Source organism: Dromiciops gliroides, chromosome 1, assembly GCF_019393635.1.
Source record: "Dromiciops gliroides isolate mDroGli1 chromosome 1, mDroGli1.pri, whole genome shotgun sequence".
In the NCBI taxonomy this organism is placed as follows: domain Eukaryota; kingdom Metazoa; phylum Chordata; class Mammalia; order Microbiotheria; family Microbiotheriidae; genus Dromiciops; species Dromiciops gliroides.
The window spans coordinates 427,702,511-427,722,098 of NC_057861.1; the positions used below are offsets into that span (position 1 = coordinate 427,702,511).

The window sequence follows — 19,588 nt, forward strand, 5'->3', positions numbered from 1 at the left end:
TCACCTCAGTGTCCAAGGTCCCATCCACTTCTGAAGTTTTGTGGTCCTCTAACTTTATAACAAACAAGTACAAGTGCTAAATTACATATAAGGCCACCACTATAGATTGCCATTGAATTTTTGGGGAGATCCCATTTGGGTTGCCAAGTATGCCACAGCCTCCAGTAGGAGAAGGTTAGGTTTGGGGCACCATCTCTCTAGGGTCTTTTGACCCTTTAGGAAGGTTGAAATAAGCAGGTTACTTTTTGGATGGAGTGAGCAGTAAACAGGTCTTGGGTACCAAACCTGCCTGTTTAGGTTTAGGTTTAGGGGGTATGTACATGCACACACAAGTCATTCTGCCCCGCTGTGAAGAGGTCTTGGGGATGAATGAAAGTCTTTCTACCATGTAGCATCAGGAAGAGGGAGTTTAGAGGGAGCCAAAAGTGTTGGGTTACCACCTACATTGCTATAATGAAGCAGACAAGTTTTAACAGGGGCTGGAATGCTGAAGATAGGAATTTCTTGGGCTAGGGTAATTATAAAGAACGACTACGCCTACCCTTAAAGAAAAATTCTGTTAGCCAAAGTTAGAATGCTATAACTGACTTTATTTAAAAGTAACAGAACCTCTTGACATAAGAACAATTACTTGTCCAAAGCCATATTTCACTAATGCTTATCTAAAAGTGTTTTCTAAGAATAAAGAAAAAAAAAGTACTTATTTAAAACTTAAATTTTTTTCTTGTCCTAAGCAATTCTGAAAAGACAATTATATTTCAGATAGTCTGCTGATTTTCATTGATGGAGGGAGCTTCTATACCAGAAGTCCCCTTCACCAATGAAATCGCAAGTCTGGACCCCTTGAAAATGAGAGGCTGCGACTACATGACCAGCTGTAGGTAACATATCTTTGTGTTCTTAAACCAACAGCATTTATTTAGAGCTAGAAGGTTTGTTGCCTGATCTGTTCAGATAACCTTTTCTTCACATATTAAAAAAAAAAATGAGTGCTCTCCCTTCCTCCTGCTCCTTCCTTCCCCATTGAGAAGGCAAGCTATAATATAGGTATAGGTACAGGTACACATATATACATGTATATACATATATATATGTACATACACACAAATTATACAGCACATATTTCTATAGTAGTTTACAAGTTTTGAACTGCTTTCCTCACAACAACCCTTCAAGATGGTGTTATCGGGGCAGCCAGATGGCACAGTGGATAGAGCACTGGCCCTGGAGTCAGGAGTACCTGAGTTCAAATCCGACCTCAGACACTTAACACTTACTAGCTGTGTGACTCTAGGCAAGACACTTAACCTCAATTGCCTAACTTTAAAAAAAAAAAAAAAGATGGTGTTATCAGTTCCATTTTATGGTTGAGGGACCTGAGGCTTAAGGAGGATGAAATGATTTGTTCCCCTTCACACCCTACAATTAGTAATTGGTGGAGCTACGATGCTAACTCAGGGCGCTCTCGTGCTTGCTCACTCTCTCTCTTTTTGTGTGAGGCAATTGGGGTTAAGTGACTTGCCCAGGGTCACACAGCTAGTAAGTGTCAAGTGTCTGAAGCTGGATTTCAACTCAGGTCCTTCAGACTCCAGGGCCAATGCTCTATCCACTATGCCACCTAGCTGCCCCCACACCACCTCTTAAACATGCACCTTTTATGTTTGCTTTTGATAATAACTGAGAAGGCTTTCTATTCTTCTACTAGCTAATGCCCATTATTTGCATGCCCTCATTATATTTTCTTAGGTTTCTTAGGACTCAAATGTCTTATGATTAGATCTGCAGCTCAGACACGCATTTCCTTTCTTGAATATTAGATTTTGTTTGAAAGGATTTCCCCTTTCCCCAAGTGTATAGCTTCTCTCTCTTACAAAACAAAACACCTTAGTTACCCATATTTAAATAAATTCTTCCCTAAATGTCTTTTTTCCCCCTTGTGGGAATGGAGCTTGAAATTGTTTTTTCCTCCAATGGTTTACAATTTTCTAGGAATTTTTTTTTTAATCTCTGAGAAAAATGATAGATTTTTTTCACCTCCCTTGCTACTATTTACTGGGTTCTGAAAGGGAAACTAATCTGGGTATCACTTACCCAGCCACCTTGTGAATTATGGAGCCATTTGTTTCTGTGGTCCTCTGAATGTCTGGCTCTACCCCTTCTTGTGAGCATCTCTCTTTAGGGAAAGGAAAATGAAAAAGCAAAAATAACCCAAACAGAACTTAGATGATTCTGCTCTTGGTTTCAGTATAAGACTGTGTAAGCAAAAAAGAAAAACAAAAAAACACATGCTGATGATGATGGGGAGGCATGGGGGTTAGCCAAGAGTGACATCAAGCAGTTGATGCATGTGAACAAATGAAATCTTTCTAACCAACCTACCACCACCACCCCCAAACCCTTTCTGTGCCTGCTTCTTCATCTCTAAAATGTAATAGCACCTACCTCACAGGGTGGTTGTGAGGCTCAAAATGAGTGACTATAGGTAATGCAATTTGCATTAATTAAATGCATCAGGGGCAGCTAGATGTCACAGTGGATAGAGCATTGGCCCTGGAGTCAGGAGGACCTGAGTTCAAATCCGGCCTCAGACATTTAACACTCACTAGCTGTGTGACCCTGGGCAAGTCACTTAACCCCAATTGCCTCACCAAAATAAATAAATAATAAATAAATAAATAAATAAATAAATAAATAAATGCATCAGAACTTAAGGACTTATTACATCATTAATATTATTATCATTCTCTTTTTGGATAAAGTAGAAATTTAGGATGATCTATGTGTTGGCCCTCCAGGTAACAAGTTGACCATTACAACATCATGAAAGCCTTCACCAAACAATTCTCTGTAAAAAAGATTCATTTCTAATGGCTTTTGCCATAACAAAATGATGTGTATTGGTGACTCTGCCATTTTCTGTCTCCCTAGCCTGACATCAACAACCCGCTCGAGTTCAGAGGCTCTGAGGGGAAGATATGCCGCTTCTGAAGTGGAAGTAAGTTTATTTCAACACCCCCTCCCCACCCCCGTTTTTGCCACTTCTCAGAAAACTTTTCCCCAGGAATTCTGTTAGTCATTTTAATCTCATTTATCTACCCATCTGTTTATTTAGCTGTGCATTTTGTGTGTTGGGTCCCCGTTGGTCTCTATTCGTCATTCACTTCTCTCCCTGGGAAAGAACGGGAAGATTAAAGGGAAAACTGGTTGGCGCCTCCCCATGTATGCTGTGGGGGTGAAGTTGTTTAAACAGTTCCCGAGGCTCCTGCCACCAAAGTTGGCTCTTTGAGCAGGGCTCCTGCTGCTTGGGCCTTCTAGCAGCTGTTTGATTAACTGCTCCATACTGTGTTCTGGAAGCTCTCTGCTGCTTACCTCGATGAGCTTTCTGCTTCTGGAGGCTCTTAGGTCCTCTAGCTACAGGGCATTGTTTGATTCTTACATGTCCACTGAGGAGCTGAGACCTTGGGAAAATTTAATGGAATGAAGGAACACCTGGGGCCACGGGGAAAAGGCCTCCGCAGGCAGAGGGGAACTAATGATGCAGCTGGGGAGCCTTCCTGTTAGGTCCAGGCCCCAGAGCCCCCTCTCCTAGGCTGCCTGACTGGGCTTTTGCAGGGATATGTCCACTATTTCCTCTTCCCTGCAGAAATAATTTTCCAGTCCATCCAAAAACAAGCACTGCAAAAAAATAAAACCCTGAAGTAGGGCCACAAGGCCATGTTTGGAAGGAATTCTGGTACTACAGAAAGGAAGAAACCGTGATACCACCATTTCCTGAAAAGCCCTTCTGTCAGCCCTGGAGAAATGGAAGCTTTCCCACAGTGGGACTGGCCTGGGCTTGGGCCCTGGATAGATGAGCTTTGTTATCTACCCAGAAATGGTCTCTCTGTAGCTAGCACTTTGCAGATGATCTTTGCTGCACCTAAGCTGTCACAGTTGAGGTTGTCTCCCAGCCAGCACATCTAAATGGATCTCCCTGTCACAGAAGAGCGGAGATAACCGAGCAGAGTTTGAATTGGTTCTGGCACATCCTTTATGAGAAGAAAAGCCTGCCTCCAGAAGCCTGGGTTATTTCTTGGGGCTGAATGGGTGACCACCTGCTGAGACCATCCTGTCACATTTTCAGTATCTTGATTGTGTTTAGGGTTTAAACAAAGCAGTAGCCAACCTCCCGATAGATTTACCATGGGGGATTTTTTTCTGTACTCATTGTGGGGAAAAAAAACCATTATTTTCTTCTCTCCAAACTAGTGATTATATAGTTTGCAGTTTTCTTACCAGGGGCACTTGTTTTTATGAATGCAAAGCTTTTTGGAGATAATAGTCTTTTGTTACAGCTCTGGAAGAGATTTGACACAATGTGGACTAAACCTGCCTCAGATACACTTACTTATTTGCTGTGCAAATCAGTTTCTTCATCTGTCAAATGATGATAATAATAGCACCAACCTCACAAAGTTGCAAGGCTCAAATGAGATGTGTCACACTCTTTGGAAACAGTTAATATACTTTATAAAGGTGGTCTATTGCCATTATAATTAGGAGTAGGATTTACAATGCACTGACATCATTGGACCTCTAAGAGAAATGAATGCTATTTTGTGTTGGGGTGGTGCATCTTGTTTTCATTAGTGATGATAACCAAAATCTTCAGGAGCGGTCTCCTTTTCACAAATGAAGGGGAAAAAAGTCAGAAAACAGTGGGTTCTGAGGATCTGAACCCAACTGCTATGTCTTAGTTTGACCTTTATTCATTAGTCCATAATGACAAATCTGGACCATCATGGTTCAAATAACAGTGTTGGCTGGATCCAGCTTGACACCCTGTGAGCATCTTTCTTTGAAAAAAATTTTTATCAAACTGCTGGGACATGCAGATTCTTTCTTCTCTGCCTCTTGGAGGTAGCATTATATATTGGAAAGAACACAATTTAGAAGCAGAGGGACCTGAACTTTTTTATTCTTTTTTTGGGGGGGTGGAGTAGGCAGTTGGGGTTAAGTGACTTGCTCAGGGTCACAGTGTCTGAGGCTAGATTTGAACTCATGTACTCCTGACTCCAGGGCTGGTACTCTAAAGGACCTGAGGTTTTTTGTTTTTTTTTTTTAAAGTGAGGCAATTGGGGTTAAGTGACTTGCCCAGGGTCACACAGCTAGTAAATGTTAAGTGTCTGAGGTCAGATTTGAACTCAGGTACTCCTGAATCCAGGGCCGGTGCTCTATCCGCTGTGCCACCTAGCTGCCCCAGGACCTGACTTTTAATTCCTACTCTGCTACTTGCTACCTATGTAGACTTGATCAAATAACATCACCTCCTTGGGCCTCAGTTTCTCACCTGTAAAATAAAGGGATTGGATTCAGATGACTTCTAAAGTGGCACAATGGATAGAGTGCTTAGCCTGCAATCAAGAAGACCTGACTTCAAATACTGCTAACTTCTCTGAACCTCAGTTTATTCATCTTTAAAATAGGGATAATATTGGTACCTTCCCCATAGGGTTGTTTGTTGTGAGAATCAAATTATATAACATCTATAAAGCACTATATAAATGCCAATTATTGTTATTATTCAAGCTTGAGATTGAAGTAGGATGCTATAATGATCTTTTAACAGCTCTATGTTCTGAGTTTTTATTTTTTTCTTACAGGTAGCTCGTTGCTGTTTTTGCTTTGCTCCTGATGGAGAAGGTATTAGTTTTATTTGATCCTTTATTTATTTATTTTTATTATACCAAGACTTCGTATATGGACACTTTTTAATTTCCAATAGAATGTTGATGGTAGAGGTGTTTGACCTGTTTTACACACACACACACACACGCACACGCACACGCACACAGCCTGTTTGCCCCTTTCTCCTCATGGGGGCTTGCATTTGTTTTTCTGATTCTTTGCCTGGGTTTTTGTTTACATTAAAACAAGCCGGTGGGATAAGTTTGGAGCCATTTTGCCTTTCAGAAGGTGTGCCAAAATGAATAGGCCTCTTGAGTGAATCTCCTTTCAGCCATAAAGTGCTAAGGAGTATTTATGTTTCCAGACATTCACCCTTTTGTAAGGGCATTCGAGGCCAGGATGAAATCTGCACTAGCGGCCCCAGTGTGCTTCTTTCTGCTTCTTCCACAGTTAGAATCAGTTTCTTTCTGTGATGAAACAAGTACTAAGGCACTAAGGGAAAATCAACACAGATAAGTATTTTTAAGATGCTTGGGATCGACATCACAATATTTCATCTTTTCCTTCTCATAAAGTTGTCCCATAGTTAGGCTAGACTGTGGGACTCTTTTATCCACAAACAGGAAGATTGCCGGCCAAAAGCAGGACATTGTAAATTTTGCCTTGTTATAGTTGATCAGCTCAAGCCAAAGGGAAGAGTGCCACCATTTTTACTGACTTGAAGTCCTCTAGCATATACACCCTTTGAGCAGTTGCAAATTGACTATTACAATAGGGGGGAATGTGATAAAATAATGGGATTTAGCAGATACTCAAAGACCCACCTGGAGAGTAATCTAAACTGATTGAATCAAGACCTTTCAATATATTAAGAAATAAGTCCAATTATAAATGCACTATGGGTCTATGTGAAAAGTGTCTGGTGGAATAACTCAATGACTTAATCCTCTCTCCCCCCCCCCCCCCAGTACTTAGGTTTGAGTAATCAGTTTCATGAATCGTAGCACTCTTTTCTTGGTTCTCTCCCCCCTTTTCACTTGAGTCCCCCAACTACCTTATCTCAATATTGAAATAACTTCATTAAATAAATGAAAATAAAACTCTGACAATTTACCAGTCTAATAAAACGATCTTTAACTAATAACTGTATAAAGCAATGGTCTTATGAAAAGACGATCAGAGAAAATAAAGGGGTTGAAGAAAAATTAAACATCACAGTTTGAATGAAATGAAAGGGGAGGCAAAAGAGGAGAGGGAGGTGGAGGAGCAGGAGCAGCCCCTCCAAAGCGGAAAAGCCCCTCACTTCTTCCCTCTTATTTTCAGCAGATGCTGACGAACCTGATGCTCGGAGGGGAGGACAGCAAGTCATCTATGATGAAAAGAAAGGCACTGTCTACAGCTATACCTACTTTCATTTTGTCTTTTTCTTGGCCTCCCTTTATGTGATGATGACAGTCACCAACTGGTTCAAGTAAGTAACTTGTTTTCCTTAGGGGGTCAAGGTGGTTATGGGGAGGTCACAGCAATTTTGAATGATGCAAGAATAATACCATAATACCCTAGTACATATATCTAGTTTTTGTTTAATATATCATTTATTGTATAATTCATATAGATTTGTAGGGATTAGAAGCTTCAAGAGATGTAGTTTCTGGGTGATTTAATAATTTTTACAATTTGGCTTAGACAAAAATACAATCATGGTGGAAGGCTTACCGTTTATGTCCTTTTCAAAGAGTAGGTATATCTCTCCCCCACCCCCTCCCATAGGTTAACAGTTAATGAGAGAATATTACAATGAGGGGCTGAGAGAGGCTATCTCTATACCCAGACCACCCCTAGGCTTGGGCAATCTATTTGGATAGACTGAGTAGAACACACTATCCACTCCATCTGAGTGGGGTCTGAATAAGAAAGTTCAGCCTCATTATCAGCAATGTCCTTTAAGAGACTAAAAGGGGGAAACGTCATCTTCCCAAATTATTGATTGCTCTCATCTTCTAAACTTTCCAAATCGTAAGAGAGGAGGGGCAGAGGCAGATTGGTGGAATAGCAAGAAGTACAGCAAGTTATCCTCTGAAAACTCCTCCACATAGACCTAGAGAGAAAAATCCAAGAGAAACCCACATTGAGTCACATAGACCTAGAGAATGTACCAGACCGAATGCTCATGGGCAAATCCAAGAAAAAGACACAGTGAGCCACTTTTTCTAGTCCAGGTTGTTACCTGAATACAGAGAGGTGTTCAGACCTTCAGAGCCTGGCCAGGAACATGCTCCAGTGTAGGAGGAGTCTCTACACCAGACCAAGAAGAGGTCTTAAACCTAGATGATAAAAATGTTGAGATGAAAGTAAAGTTTTAAAAGAGAAAACAAACTTAAGCATGTGTTTATAAATGAAATGGTGGAAACGAGTGGAAATAATTGGAAAAGGAATGAGAGCTATGGAAGAAGGATTGCAAAAGGAATTAAGGTCACTGTGACCTTGAACAGGTGTGGACCAGCAGTTTTGTCAATCACTACCCAGGTCCTGGTGACAGATGCGGGGTCAACTGAGGAAGGCACCTGGTCCCAGGGATACTATGTCCATACTGATTGTAGAGGGATAACATCTGTGGGGTGTTCTGAGCTAGAAGCAAGTTTAGAAGATAGCAGCAGCTGTTTAGCTCCTGCCCCTGGGCTGATCTCAGTTCCGGCTTCCCTTTTAGTGTGAAGCCTGTGTAGCTATACCCAGGGTGGGAATCCCAGTCCAGAAGAAGGTATGTGGTTCTTTCATTCTGAACCAGTAGGGCTCTCCAGGTGGCTGATGGCAGCCAAGTCCAATATCTATTGCCATATATCTAGTCTGTTATTTCTCAGACTCAGAGACACCTCAGGAATTAATAGAGTTCATACAAGGGATGCAGTGAGCAGATGACTTAGCCCTGGATCAGACCGTTCAGGGAGCTGTGAAAGCTTACAGAGACCCAACCTGACCTGTTCCTGAGATCCTTGAGTAAAACAACACTCAACACCCCTTGAAAGCAGCAACAAGACCAGTCCAGACCTTCCCTCCCAAAGTGCCTGGTGCCCAGTAGCGTCAAGTCCAAAGTCAGAAAGTAGACTGGAAGAATCAACAACAACAAAAAAAGAATCTCATCATAAAGAACTATTAAAGGGGCAACTAGGTGGCACAGTGGATAAAACACTGGCCCTGGATTCAGGAGGACCTGAGTTCAAATCTGGCCTCAGATACTTGACACTTGTGTGACCCTGGGCAAGTCACTTAACCCTCATTGCCCTGCCCCCCCCCAAACATGAACAAAAAGACCCCCCCAAAAAAAACCTATTAAAGTGATGGGGACGTTCAGGACACAAAACCCAAAGGAGGAGTTATCTGAGTCTCCTTGAGATTAGAATTTTACAATACAATGTATTATAAATGAAGAATTAGATAGCAGAACCAGTGTAAAGAACATCACCAGAGAGATATTTGACTGAATTAAGAAAAAAAAAAAAAAAGATGGGCTGTGGAAGACCCAGATTCAGATTATATCTCTGACACATACTGGCTGTGTGACCTTGAGCAAGTTCCCTGCTTCCCAAGCAGCTAAAATGGTACAGATCTGCTTTCTCATCAGGGCTTTCCCACAATGAAATTACAGATTCAGTTTTTTAAAGAGATGGGTCTGGGGCAGCTAGGTGGCGCAGTGGATAGAGCACCGGGCCTGGAGTCAGGAGTACCTGAGTTCAAATTCGGCCTCAGACACTTAACACTTACTAGCTGTGTGACCGTGGGCAAGTCACTTAACCCCAATTGCCTCACTAAAAAAAAAAAAAAAGAGAGATGGGTCTGCCACAGTTTGAGAGCAAGGGATAACTGGTGGCAGTTCCACGTATCCCTGTTGGTATCCGCACAGTGTCAAGAGAATGAGAGGAAGATCCTTACCATGTTGCTGGACCCCATGGTGCTGTGGGGTTTTTTGCTTTTTGTTTTTTGTTTTGCGGGGCAATGAGGGTTAAATGACTTGCCCAGGGTCACACAGCTAGTAAGTGTCAAGTGTCTGAGGTCACATTTGAACTCAGGTCCTCCTGTATCCAGGGCTGGTGCCTTTTCCACTGTGCCACCTAGCTGCCCCTGCCATGGTGCTGATTTCAGGGAGGCCATCAGGAGTCACAAAGGATGAGTGGGCATAGATAGGCTCTGAGAGGGATCACTGGAAAGTATGCCCACATCTCTCAAACACCAAGCATGTGATAAACTTTTACAGAGTTCCCAGCCACTATTCTAAGGACTGGGGCACCAAGTTACCATTTAAATTATGAGATCCTAGAGCTTGGAACATGATTTTTTTTTTTTTGGCGGGGCAATGGGGGTTAAGTGACTTGCCCAGGGTCACACAGCTAGCAAGTGTCAAGTGTCTGAGGCTGGATTTGAACTCAGGTCCTCCTGAATCCAGGGCCAGTGCTTTATCCACTGCACCACCTAGCTGCCCCCGGAACATTATTTTTAAAGGGGTGGGGGGTTAAGGGGAAAAGAACCAGCTTTCAAGGAGGCTCTGTTTTTCTTTTCAACAGCTATGAAGGTGCTCACATCGAAAAATTCTTCAGCGGAAGCGTATCTTTCTTCTGGGTCAAGATGACATCTTGTTGGATGTGTGTCCTGATCTATTTGTGTACCCTGATAGCTCCTCTCTGCTGTCCTGCCAGAGATTTCTCCGTATGAAAGATCCAAGAGACCTTCTTTTTTTAATCAATAACTGTCTTTCAGTTTGACCAATCTGCCAACTCAAAGACTGTATTTTTTTTTTTTTCATTAGGCAATTGGGGTTAAGTGACTTACCCAGGGTCACACAGCTAGTAAGTGTTAAGTGTCTGAGGCCGGATTTGAACTCAGGTACTCCTGACTCCAGGGCCGGTGCTCTATCCACTGCGCCATCTAGCTGCCCCCCTGTATTTTTTTAAAGTTTTTTTTTTTTTAAGTAATGATTAATGTGAGTTATGACTTGAGTCCTAAATAACACCTGGCCCAAAGCAGGTGAGGAAAAACGAGCATTCTGTGAGAAAATTTGGATTATATTGAGTTTTTTTTCCCAGTGGAATGATGAAAGAAACTAACTACTAGTGACTATGGGAAGCATATATATATTTTTTAATCTTCAAAGAAAGAATTGTTTGGGTCCATACAGATCATAGATAATATGTACTATTCATATATGCTTTTGACTTCCATGACCTTTTATAATAAGCTGGTGCCATTAAGTTCAAATTCAACAAATATTTATCAAGTGCCTACAATGTGCAGAGCAGTATACTACGTGCTGGGGGTGGGGGATGTTCTAAAGATAAGTAAGATGTGGTCCCTGCCTTCATGAACCTGATAGTTTACTAGGTCTCACTTGACACCTATACAAGTAACTAGTTATAATACAGCTTGTGGATTCCAAAGGGCTTAGTGGGTTTGGGTTTTGGGTTTTTTTTTTTTTTCATTTGTTTTCAGTTAAAAAAAATTTTTCCTTAGAAATCTGGCTGGCAAATCTGAGAGTATTTTATTCTTTCAGCAGATTTCTCTCCTCTCCCCCCCCCACCCCCCCCGCCTCCCCGATCAAGGGTTCAGCATATATTTTGTAGAGGAAAGAACAAGTTTCTGTAGTCTGAAATCCGTGTTCCATGTACAAAAACATATCAAGCAGCCCAAAGCGCAGTCTTTGGACTTATCTGGAAAGGGAGTTCTGGGGCTGATTGACTCTGCTCTTGAAACACTACGACAGTTTCTGTCCTTTGAAGCATGGAGTTCTGGCCAATATTCTTCATTGTTTCCAACTTCCCAATATTTAGGGATTGAAGGAGGGAGTGCCTATTTTCAAGGCAGGTAAATCTATCCTTCAAGGCAGGTGAAATCTAGTGATTTTAATCCTTTAAACAAATCCTAGGGATTTTGTTTTAATTTTTTTTTTTAGTCCTATTTCCCTGTGGGCCTTAAGTGTCTTTCCCTGAACTTGTGATGCTGGAAATCACAGGTATCATTTATTGCCCTCCTTGTTTCCCTGGGCCCTCTAACCCTTTCTCTGCCACTTCTTTGTTATAATGTGAATAAGCACAATTTATTGACAACATGGTCTCATCTTATTGTTATTACTTGATCAAGCAAGGTATTGCAATAATTACTATTATTTGTATTGTTGCATGCATGATTTCAGGATAACTACAAAGTTGTCTTTTTCTATACCTAAACTATGTATGGATGCTTAAGGTGTTTTTTTTAAAATTGTAAGTATTTTTAATAATATTCTTAAAAGGGCTTAGATACCCAAATTGCTTTTTGGCTGAAACCTGCTGGGCATGTGACTCTCTTCTTTCCTTTGTCCTTTCCAACAAATTAGTTGTTTCTGTGCATAAGAGGGCTTTGATTTCATAGCTTTGGTTATGTTCTCTACACCATTACTAGCACCTTTGTTGTTTTTCTGGGGGATCGTGTCCCAAGAGAACCTTGGGGCTAGGGTCAAATAGGTCTGTTGTGAATGTGATGCTTAGACTTAAGAGGAGATCCCTGTATTTTATGAGAAAGGATAGTATTTGTCCAGTTTACATAAAGCATCCTTGGGCATTTCACCAGATCACTGCTTTAAAGTGCTTCCTTTGAGAAATTGGATTTCTGGCCATTGTACAAGGAAGAGAGACTCTTATTAAAATAGCCCAGAGACATGATCTGCTGAATAACCCCTGGGTGCTTTATGATACAGATGGGATGGGGGAAATCTATACACTTGGCATTTCTAGAGTTTCCTAAACCATTCTTGGCCTAGAAATGAGAACTGGGGGAAAGCAAGAGAAGAATAATATGCAGAACAGCTGGGAGGGGCTCTCTTTCCCCTCCTGTGGCTTGGGAGGACATTCTAAACCAAGAGATTTGTTAATGATGCTCTCAGCCTTCCAAACAAAACAATTTTTCGTGTAAAAGACCTAGTAAGTGGAAGTAGCTTACAATATGCTAAATACCAGGGTTAGAAATGAGCAGCAATCAGATCATGAATCAAATGGGAGCATATATACATTCCATTTCTTCTCTCTTTGGCATTCTCCTCTTTCTGTATTATTCCTCCTCTTCCTCCTCTCCCTTAACCCCATTCACCAGTCTGTGATAATGAATGGATACTTCTAGAAGTGTGGGTATGACTCATGCATACAGATGCACATATATGTATATGTGTGATGTGCACACATATGTGACACAGATACACATGTATTATGACACAATACACACAATTATGGTGTGTTTATATTGACTACAGTATTCAGTTTTTAGATGATCATATTGAGTTTTTCCTCCTGTGAAATGATGAAAGAAATAACTACCAGTCACCATTTTCAAAACCCTTTTTTTGTTCTCATCTTAGAAGAATGAATTGTTTGAATCCACACTAATTATGGAGGATAACATTTTACGTCCGCTTATAAATTCCATCATTTTATAATTAGGAAGTATCACAGGAGCAGAGGAAAAAGGGGAAAGAATTGATCACCGTACAACTTGGATTCATTTGGTGTAGTGACTTGAAGTAAATAGATATATACTAACTCTGGAATCCCCTGCTTTTGCACACAGCTTTACAGCTTTGAAAAGTATCCATAATCGTGGTCATTGTTAACAGTTTAGAGGCACAGTATTGTCTTGAGAATTTAGAGAGTTCCTCAGATTGGGGGTTGGGTTGGGTTGGGTTGGGTTGGGTTGGGTTGGGTTGGGTTGGGTAAGGCTTAGAAGCAGCCTTCAGTAGAAGTTAGAAGGGAAAACTTGAATCTTTTTTGGAGAAGACATGAGTAAGTGTTACAGTTGGTGGTTGTAGTGGTTTTGTTCTCTGAGGAGAGGGTATATGGTCTTAGTTTGCCCTCATTTTCTTTCTTTGCCTGACCAGTAGAAGCCTATGCTCTCTAAAACCGAGACAGAACCCAAATTCAGGGGGTATCTAGAAACCCTCTCATTACTGGTTCTGCTCACACAAAGAATAGCCTTTTGCCTCCTAAAACATCCCCTGGAAAAAGTTTAGGGTACCGTTGGCCAAGGACCATTTCAAAGGGACCATGACCTCAGTTTGGAGGTTCCATTATCAGCTAGTCCCATTATATTCCCAAGTGTAGCTCCCAAAGATTTGGTGTGTGGCACATGACTGGTTTTTTTTTCCTTTGGTGAGGCAATTGGGGTTGTGACTTGCCCAGGGTCACACAGCTAGTGTTAAGTGTCTGAGGCCGAATTTGAACTCAGGTCCTCCTGAATCCAGGGCCCGTGCTCCATCCACTGTGCCACCTAGCTGCCCCCACATGACTGTTTTCAATCCTGAAGTGCTCAGGTGGCCAGATGCATATGCTGCTGCTGTGGTCATGGTTTTACTTTCCCCCACTTCTATCTTAATTTTAAATATTTCTGTTGATGCTATAAAATGGGGTTGATGTGCCCAAAGTACTGGTGGTCCAGGGGACATCTATAGAAATCTACCTTATTTATTATAGTAATAACCAATGCTCAGGTGATGGTTCATTCAATATGTATACATGCCTGTCTTTTTGTGCTATGGGATGTTGTAATTCTGGTGATAGAGAAACTGGAAAAAAAAATCTGTGCCAAGTTCAGTTACCTGGTCTACCCTCAGTGGTTTGAACTTGATCATCTCACTGGCCTTTAAGATGAAGCCTCTTGTGAATAATGAAAGAAATGACTCTTGGGTGTCTACTCCACAAGACTCTCTCACTCACAGAAGCTAGGCCCTTAGCATTTCTCTGTACCATTGATGTTAGGAGGAAGCCCTTTTCTGTCTGTTTTTGTTAATGATGAAAACACTAAGATAGAGGTCTCTGGGAATTATTGTATATAGCATTATATGAGAATACTACCCCTGATGACCATACATCCTTCTAGAACCAGCCTGTGTATTTACCATATAAGCTATTAAAGGGTCTTGTTCAACAGATCCTTAATCTGTGCCACACTCAGCACCATCTGACAGAAAGTTCTTGGTGTCAGCTTTTGGAAATTTTTTTTGGTGGAAAGAGCTTGAGGAAGCTACTTTGCAGAAGAATTTGGAGCCATCTTTTTTTGGAGAGGTTCGGCAAAGGGATATGAAATACAAATGAATAGAGGGAGTCTGCATGGATTTTGAGTATGTTAAAGTTTCCGTGCCTATGAAAGGGAAGTTTGCTAGCTGGGAGATGTCTGCGTTTCATTCTTCCTAGTCTCAGCCAGATTTTCAGAGGGAGCAGCCATGAGCATTGGGGTAGACTCTCTGGAACAAAGACCATCCTTTACCCTAAGGCAGTATATATTCACATTTTTTTCCTCCCATGAGTTTACTACACTGGTGCTTCATGTTGTCCTAGAAAAGGGAACCCCAGGGATTGTATTTAAACTGCTGTGTTTCCTCATCCTTACTCCCACCCCCTTTCCTCTTCTCTAAATACTGTCATATTGATGCATATTTGAATGCATATCTTTTTTTTAAATAAGAGAATGTTCTCTTGTGAAAGGAAAATGATACCAATGTCAGGAACAAAAAGCCCAAGAAGAATGCTAGGTGGTGGGACCTTAGTCTGGGAGGACCAATGACAGCTTAGAGTCTGACCATCAGTTTGTAGGCCACATCCTGAATCTAGCCTTGGAGCATTGTTTGAGTGCGCTTTCCTCCCATTGTCTTGTAATCATTAAGGTATCAGCCATTTTAAACTTAGTGCTATATTCTGGGTGCAATTGGGATCTCCTTTGGGCCCTTCCATAACATGAAAGCTAAGGAAAGCTGTTCACATAAACTAAGGGAAATAGAATTGTCCAGTCTGAAGTCTTTCCCTTCAGCTCCCCCAAATTCCTCCCCAGATGGGTGTTTAATCAGAACCATAGAGGCAGTTGTTTTGGAAGAGAGGAATAATATTTTATTTTATTTCATTTTATTTTTGTGGGGTTTTTTTTTTTTTTTTAGTGAGGCAGTTGGGGTTAAGCGACTTGCCCAGGGTCACAAAGCTAGGAAGTGTTAAGTGTCTGAGGCCGGATGTGAACTCAGGTACTCCTGACTCCAGGGCCAGTGCTCTATCCACCGCACCACCTAGCTACCCCAATAATATTTTATTTTTAACCAAAGAGTTCCCCTCTTAACAATTTTTGAAAATCAGTCATTTCGATAAATAACTGAATGGAGAGAAAGGGGTAAAAATTCAAATGTAGAGGGAGTTGGATCTTATTTATATAAGCAAAGTTTAATGAAAGTAATTCAGTAAGGTGATCCTTTCTGGTGAAGGAGCCTTGGAAATTCTTTCAGGTGAAGCTTGTGGCAGATTTATAATATATGTCTTTAGAGGATATTTATAAGAAATTTAAGAGGATGCTTTTTTTTCCTTCAATAAAGAATGAAATTTAACTTTATTTACAAAAATGGCTGCAAAAAGTTTTTGCAATTTTTGAACTTTGGTGATAGGTTTTACAAGAGATATTTTTAAAAATATTTTTACTTTCCTGAAACAGAAACATTTTTTAAATGTAGTTTTTGGAATGTTTTTACTTAGCTGTAGTCAAATAATGTGGATGTTTGCTAGATTAGAGTTTGAGGAATAATTTGTATGTTAAATGTACTACCATTTGAAGGTTTGTATTGGCCTCCATTTGGGTGAGGATTTTAGCTTCCTACTGACCATTGGGTTTGTATGTGTTGGTTTCTTTTTCTTTTTTTTTTTAAGCCAAAAGACCTCCCTGTTTTCTATAAAGTGTCTAAAGCAGTCTCTTATGTATAATGCTTAGAAATTGCTAAGTACAGAATTGAATAAAGTTTAAAATGTTTAAAAGAAACAGCCTATTTTTTTCCCCACAGCAGTTTTCCAAATCTTTTTCACCCTTCTTCAAAATTCCTATACTCCCTCATCCCGCTACCCTCTCAGTTGAGGACCTTACCTTCCATTTCACTGAAAATTGAGGTGGTAAAAACAGAGCTTCCATCTTCTTCCCTTCTCATATCAGTCAGATGTCTTTCACCACTCTCTCTCCTCCTACAGCTGACCTTGCAATCATTGCTCTCTTTCTTACACCACAGATGATCATCAGAGCTCACTTAGCTATCTTCTTCAAGGCTATCCACCAAGAGCTTCCTCTTATCCCCTCATCCCACACTATTGAGATACATTCTGCCACCCACGTCTTCACCCATGTGTGTCTCTATATCCCCACCCCTTTTTCCATTTCCTGCAACATCAAATCTAAAAGTAGGATCTCCGGATTGAGACATTGATAGATTTGAACACTTGTTTTTGATCATAGGAATGAACTTTAGGACTGTCATTTCTGTTTGACAAACATTTTTTAAAATTTTAATTTAATTAAAAAATTTTTTTCAATTACATGTAAAGATTTTCTTTTTGAGTTCCAAATTTTTCTCCTACCTTCCCTTCCCTCCTCCCTCCTGAGGCCAGCAAGCAATCTGATACAGGTCATACATTTCAATCATGTTAAATCTATTTCCACATTAGTCACATTGTAAGAGAAGAATCAGAACAAAAGGAAAAAAATGCAAGAAAGAATAACAACAAAAAGACAATAACAAGAGTGAAAATAGTATGCTTCAATCTGCATTCAGACTCCATAGTTATTTTCCTGAATGTGGAGAACATTTCCAAGTCTTTTGGCATTGTCTTGGATCATTGTATTGCTGAGAAGAGAAGTCTATCACATTTGATCATCACACAATGACAAACATTTATTGAACACAACAAAAGACCAGCCCATGCCCTGGACAAGCTTATGTTTCTACTGGTACATTAATTTAGTTCAGTCCTGTCTCATATAGATGAGAAAATGACACTTATTTCTGTTCACCTATGGGGTAAAAGCAGACTGAGACCTACTGTGCACCTCACTAGGAATTTGGGTTAGAGAGGGAAAAGTGGACAAACCAGACTCAAAATGAACAAATCTACTTTTTTCAGAAAGTAGAAGAGTTCTGAAGTCATTCAGATTATAAAAAAACAAGCAAATAAGATGCTTGCCTCTGTTAACTGCATCCTTTAGATTATACTGACATGGGCCAGACCTCTTGGGAAGAATTTTTTTACTCTGACCTTTCCCTTCATTGTGGTGTAGTAGATGGAGTGCTGGACCTAAATCAGGAAGACTCATCTTGATCCTTCCTATGATCTCTGATCCTTTGATCTAGAAGCCTTCTAGAAGAGGGCTCTACAACAAGAGTCCTCTGATGGACAAGGAATAGCCCCTTACCCAATAAACTCCAGTGGCTCCCTATCACCCCCGGAATCAAATATAAAATACTCTGCTTGGCTCCCTCCCCTTCTTACCTTTCCAGTCTTCCTAGACCTTACTCCCATGTACTTTGTGATCCAGGGACACTGGCCCACCTTCTGTTCCTCCAACAAGATAGTTCATATCCTGACTGGAGACCTCTGAATATTTCTCTTGCCTGGAATGCTCTGTCTCATCTCTGCCTCCTACCTTGCCTGGATTCTTTCAAGACCCAGCTAAAATCCCTCCTATGGCATGCTTTTCGCAATCCCCCTGAATTCTGTGGCTTCCCTCAGTTGATTAGTTCCAAGTTACCTTCTATATAGCTTGTTTGTACATAGTTGATTACATGTTTTCTCCCCCAATATATTGTGACCTTCTTGAGAGCAGACTGGTGTGTGTATGTGTGTGTGTGTTGTTTTTTGGGGGGAGGGGTGGGGAGCAGATCTCTAGGATTTAGCACAGTACCTAGCATCTAGTACGCACTTGTTGACTGACTATGTGGATGATCCTGAACATAAACATATAGGATCTTAGAACTGGAAGTAACCTTAGTCATTCAAGTCCATCCTACCACTCCCATCTACCTATGAGGAAACTGAGCCTTTTAAAACTGTTAGGGCCCTATTTTCTTCACTTTCCTTCTCTTCCTCACCCCAACACAACCACATTTCTTGCAATAACCTTCTGGTTGGTCTCCCTGCCTTAGGTGTCTTGCCTACTCTAATCCATCCTCCATTCAGCTGCCAAAGTGATCTTCTCAAAGCTTAGTTGTGACCAGTCGCCCCACACTACTGAATAAATTCCAGTGATTCCCTATTGCTTCTAGGATCAAATATAACCCCCCTCTTTGTCATTTAACACCCTTCATCACCTGGATCCTTTCCTACTTTTCCAGTCTTATCCTTTATTCCTCTCCAAGGTTTATGACCCATTTCCACCCATTTCCTTGATGTTCCTTCCTGACCACACTAGATCTCCCAGCTCTCTCTTTGCACTGGTTGATCCTTGTGCCTGGAATGCCTTCTTCCTTGCTTCTGCCTCCCTACTTCCTTCAAGACACAGCTCAAATCCCATCTTCTGCTGGGAGTTTTCTTCCCCTCCCCCATCCCACTCAAAGTCCCTTCTCTCCGAAATTTCCTTCCATTTACACTATATGTCTTGTAGGCATGTCGTTATTTATGTTTCCTGCCCCATTATTCATTAGCCCCTTAAAAGTCGGGAGCATGTTTTTGCCCAGACTTTATCAGAGTGCCTGGTAACCTCACAAGATGTCTTGGAGTTTGGGAGCTAGATTTTTTTTCCTTTTCTTATTTATTCTATCATTTTAAAAAATGGGACAATTAACTTCTGTACTATGTAGTTTCATTTATGATTTCTTGAAATAGCTCTGGAAAACTAGTCTTCGATAAAAAGCCCATTGGGCTTCCAGTGGAGCTACTTGACCATGCCTTAACCCTAAATCACTCTGCCCCTCACTGATTGGCCAATAATAGGTCCTAGGGCAAGCTTCATTTTGTCAGTGTTTGGGTTTTGATGGCTCATAGTGAGTGTAAGTGGCAATTGTTTGTTCTGGCCAGAAACAGGGTCTTCACCTCCCAGTTTGATTTTTTTTTTGGAGGGGGTAGGCAAACTAGGGCATCTATTGCCTCATTTTTTACCTAGCCATAATCACTAAATG

At 41.0% G+C, this 19,588-nt stretch overlaps 1 protein-coding gene across 2 annotated transcripts in view; it reads left to right on the forward strand.

Annotated features, from left to right (window-relative positions):
• SERINC5 (serine incorporator 5) overlaps window positions 1-13,348 on the forward strand; it is a 113,283-nt gene extending 99,935 nt beyond the window's left edge. Inside the window, exons 9-12 of one of the 2 annotated variants that reach the window (XM_043979838.1) lie at window positions 2,929-2,995; window positions 5,643-5,682; window positions 6,991-7,138; window positions 10,224-13,348. In XM_043979838.1, the coding sequence (XP_043835773.1) occupies window positions 2,929-2,995; window positions 5,643-5,682; window positions 6,991-7,138; window positions 10,224-10,371 (403 nt within the window). In that variant the 3' untranslated portion in view covers window positions 10,372-13,348. The remainder of the gene's footprint in view (window positions 1-2,928; window positions 2,996-5,642; window positions 5,683-6,990; window positions 7,139-10,223) is intronic. The other variant, XM_043979839.1, reaches the window with a different exon arrangement.
• The last annotated feature ends 6,240 nt before the right edge of the window (window positions 13,349-19,588 follow it).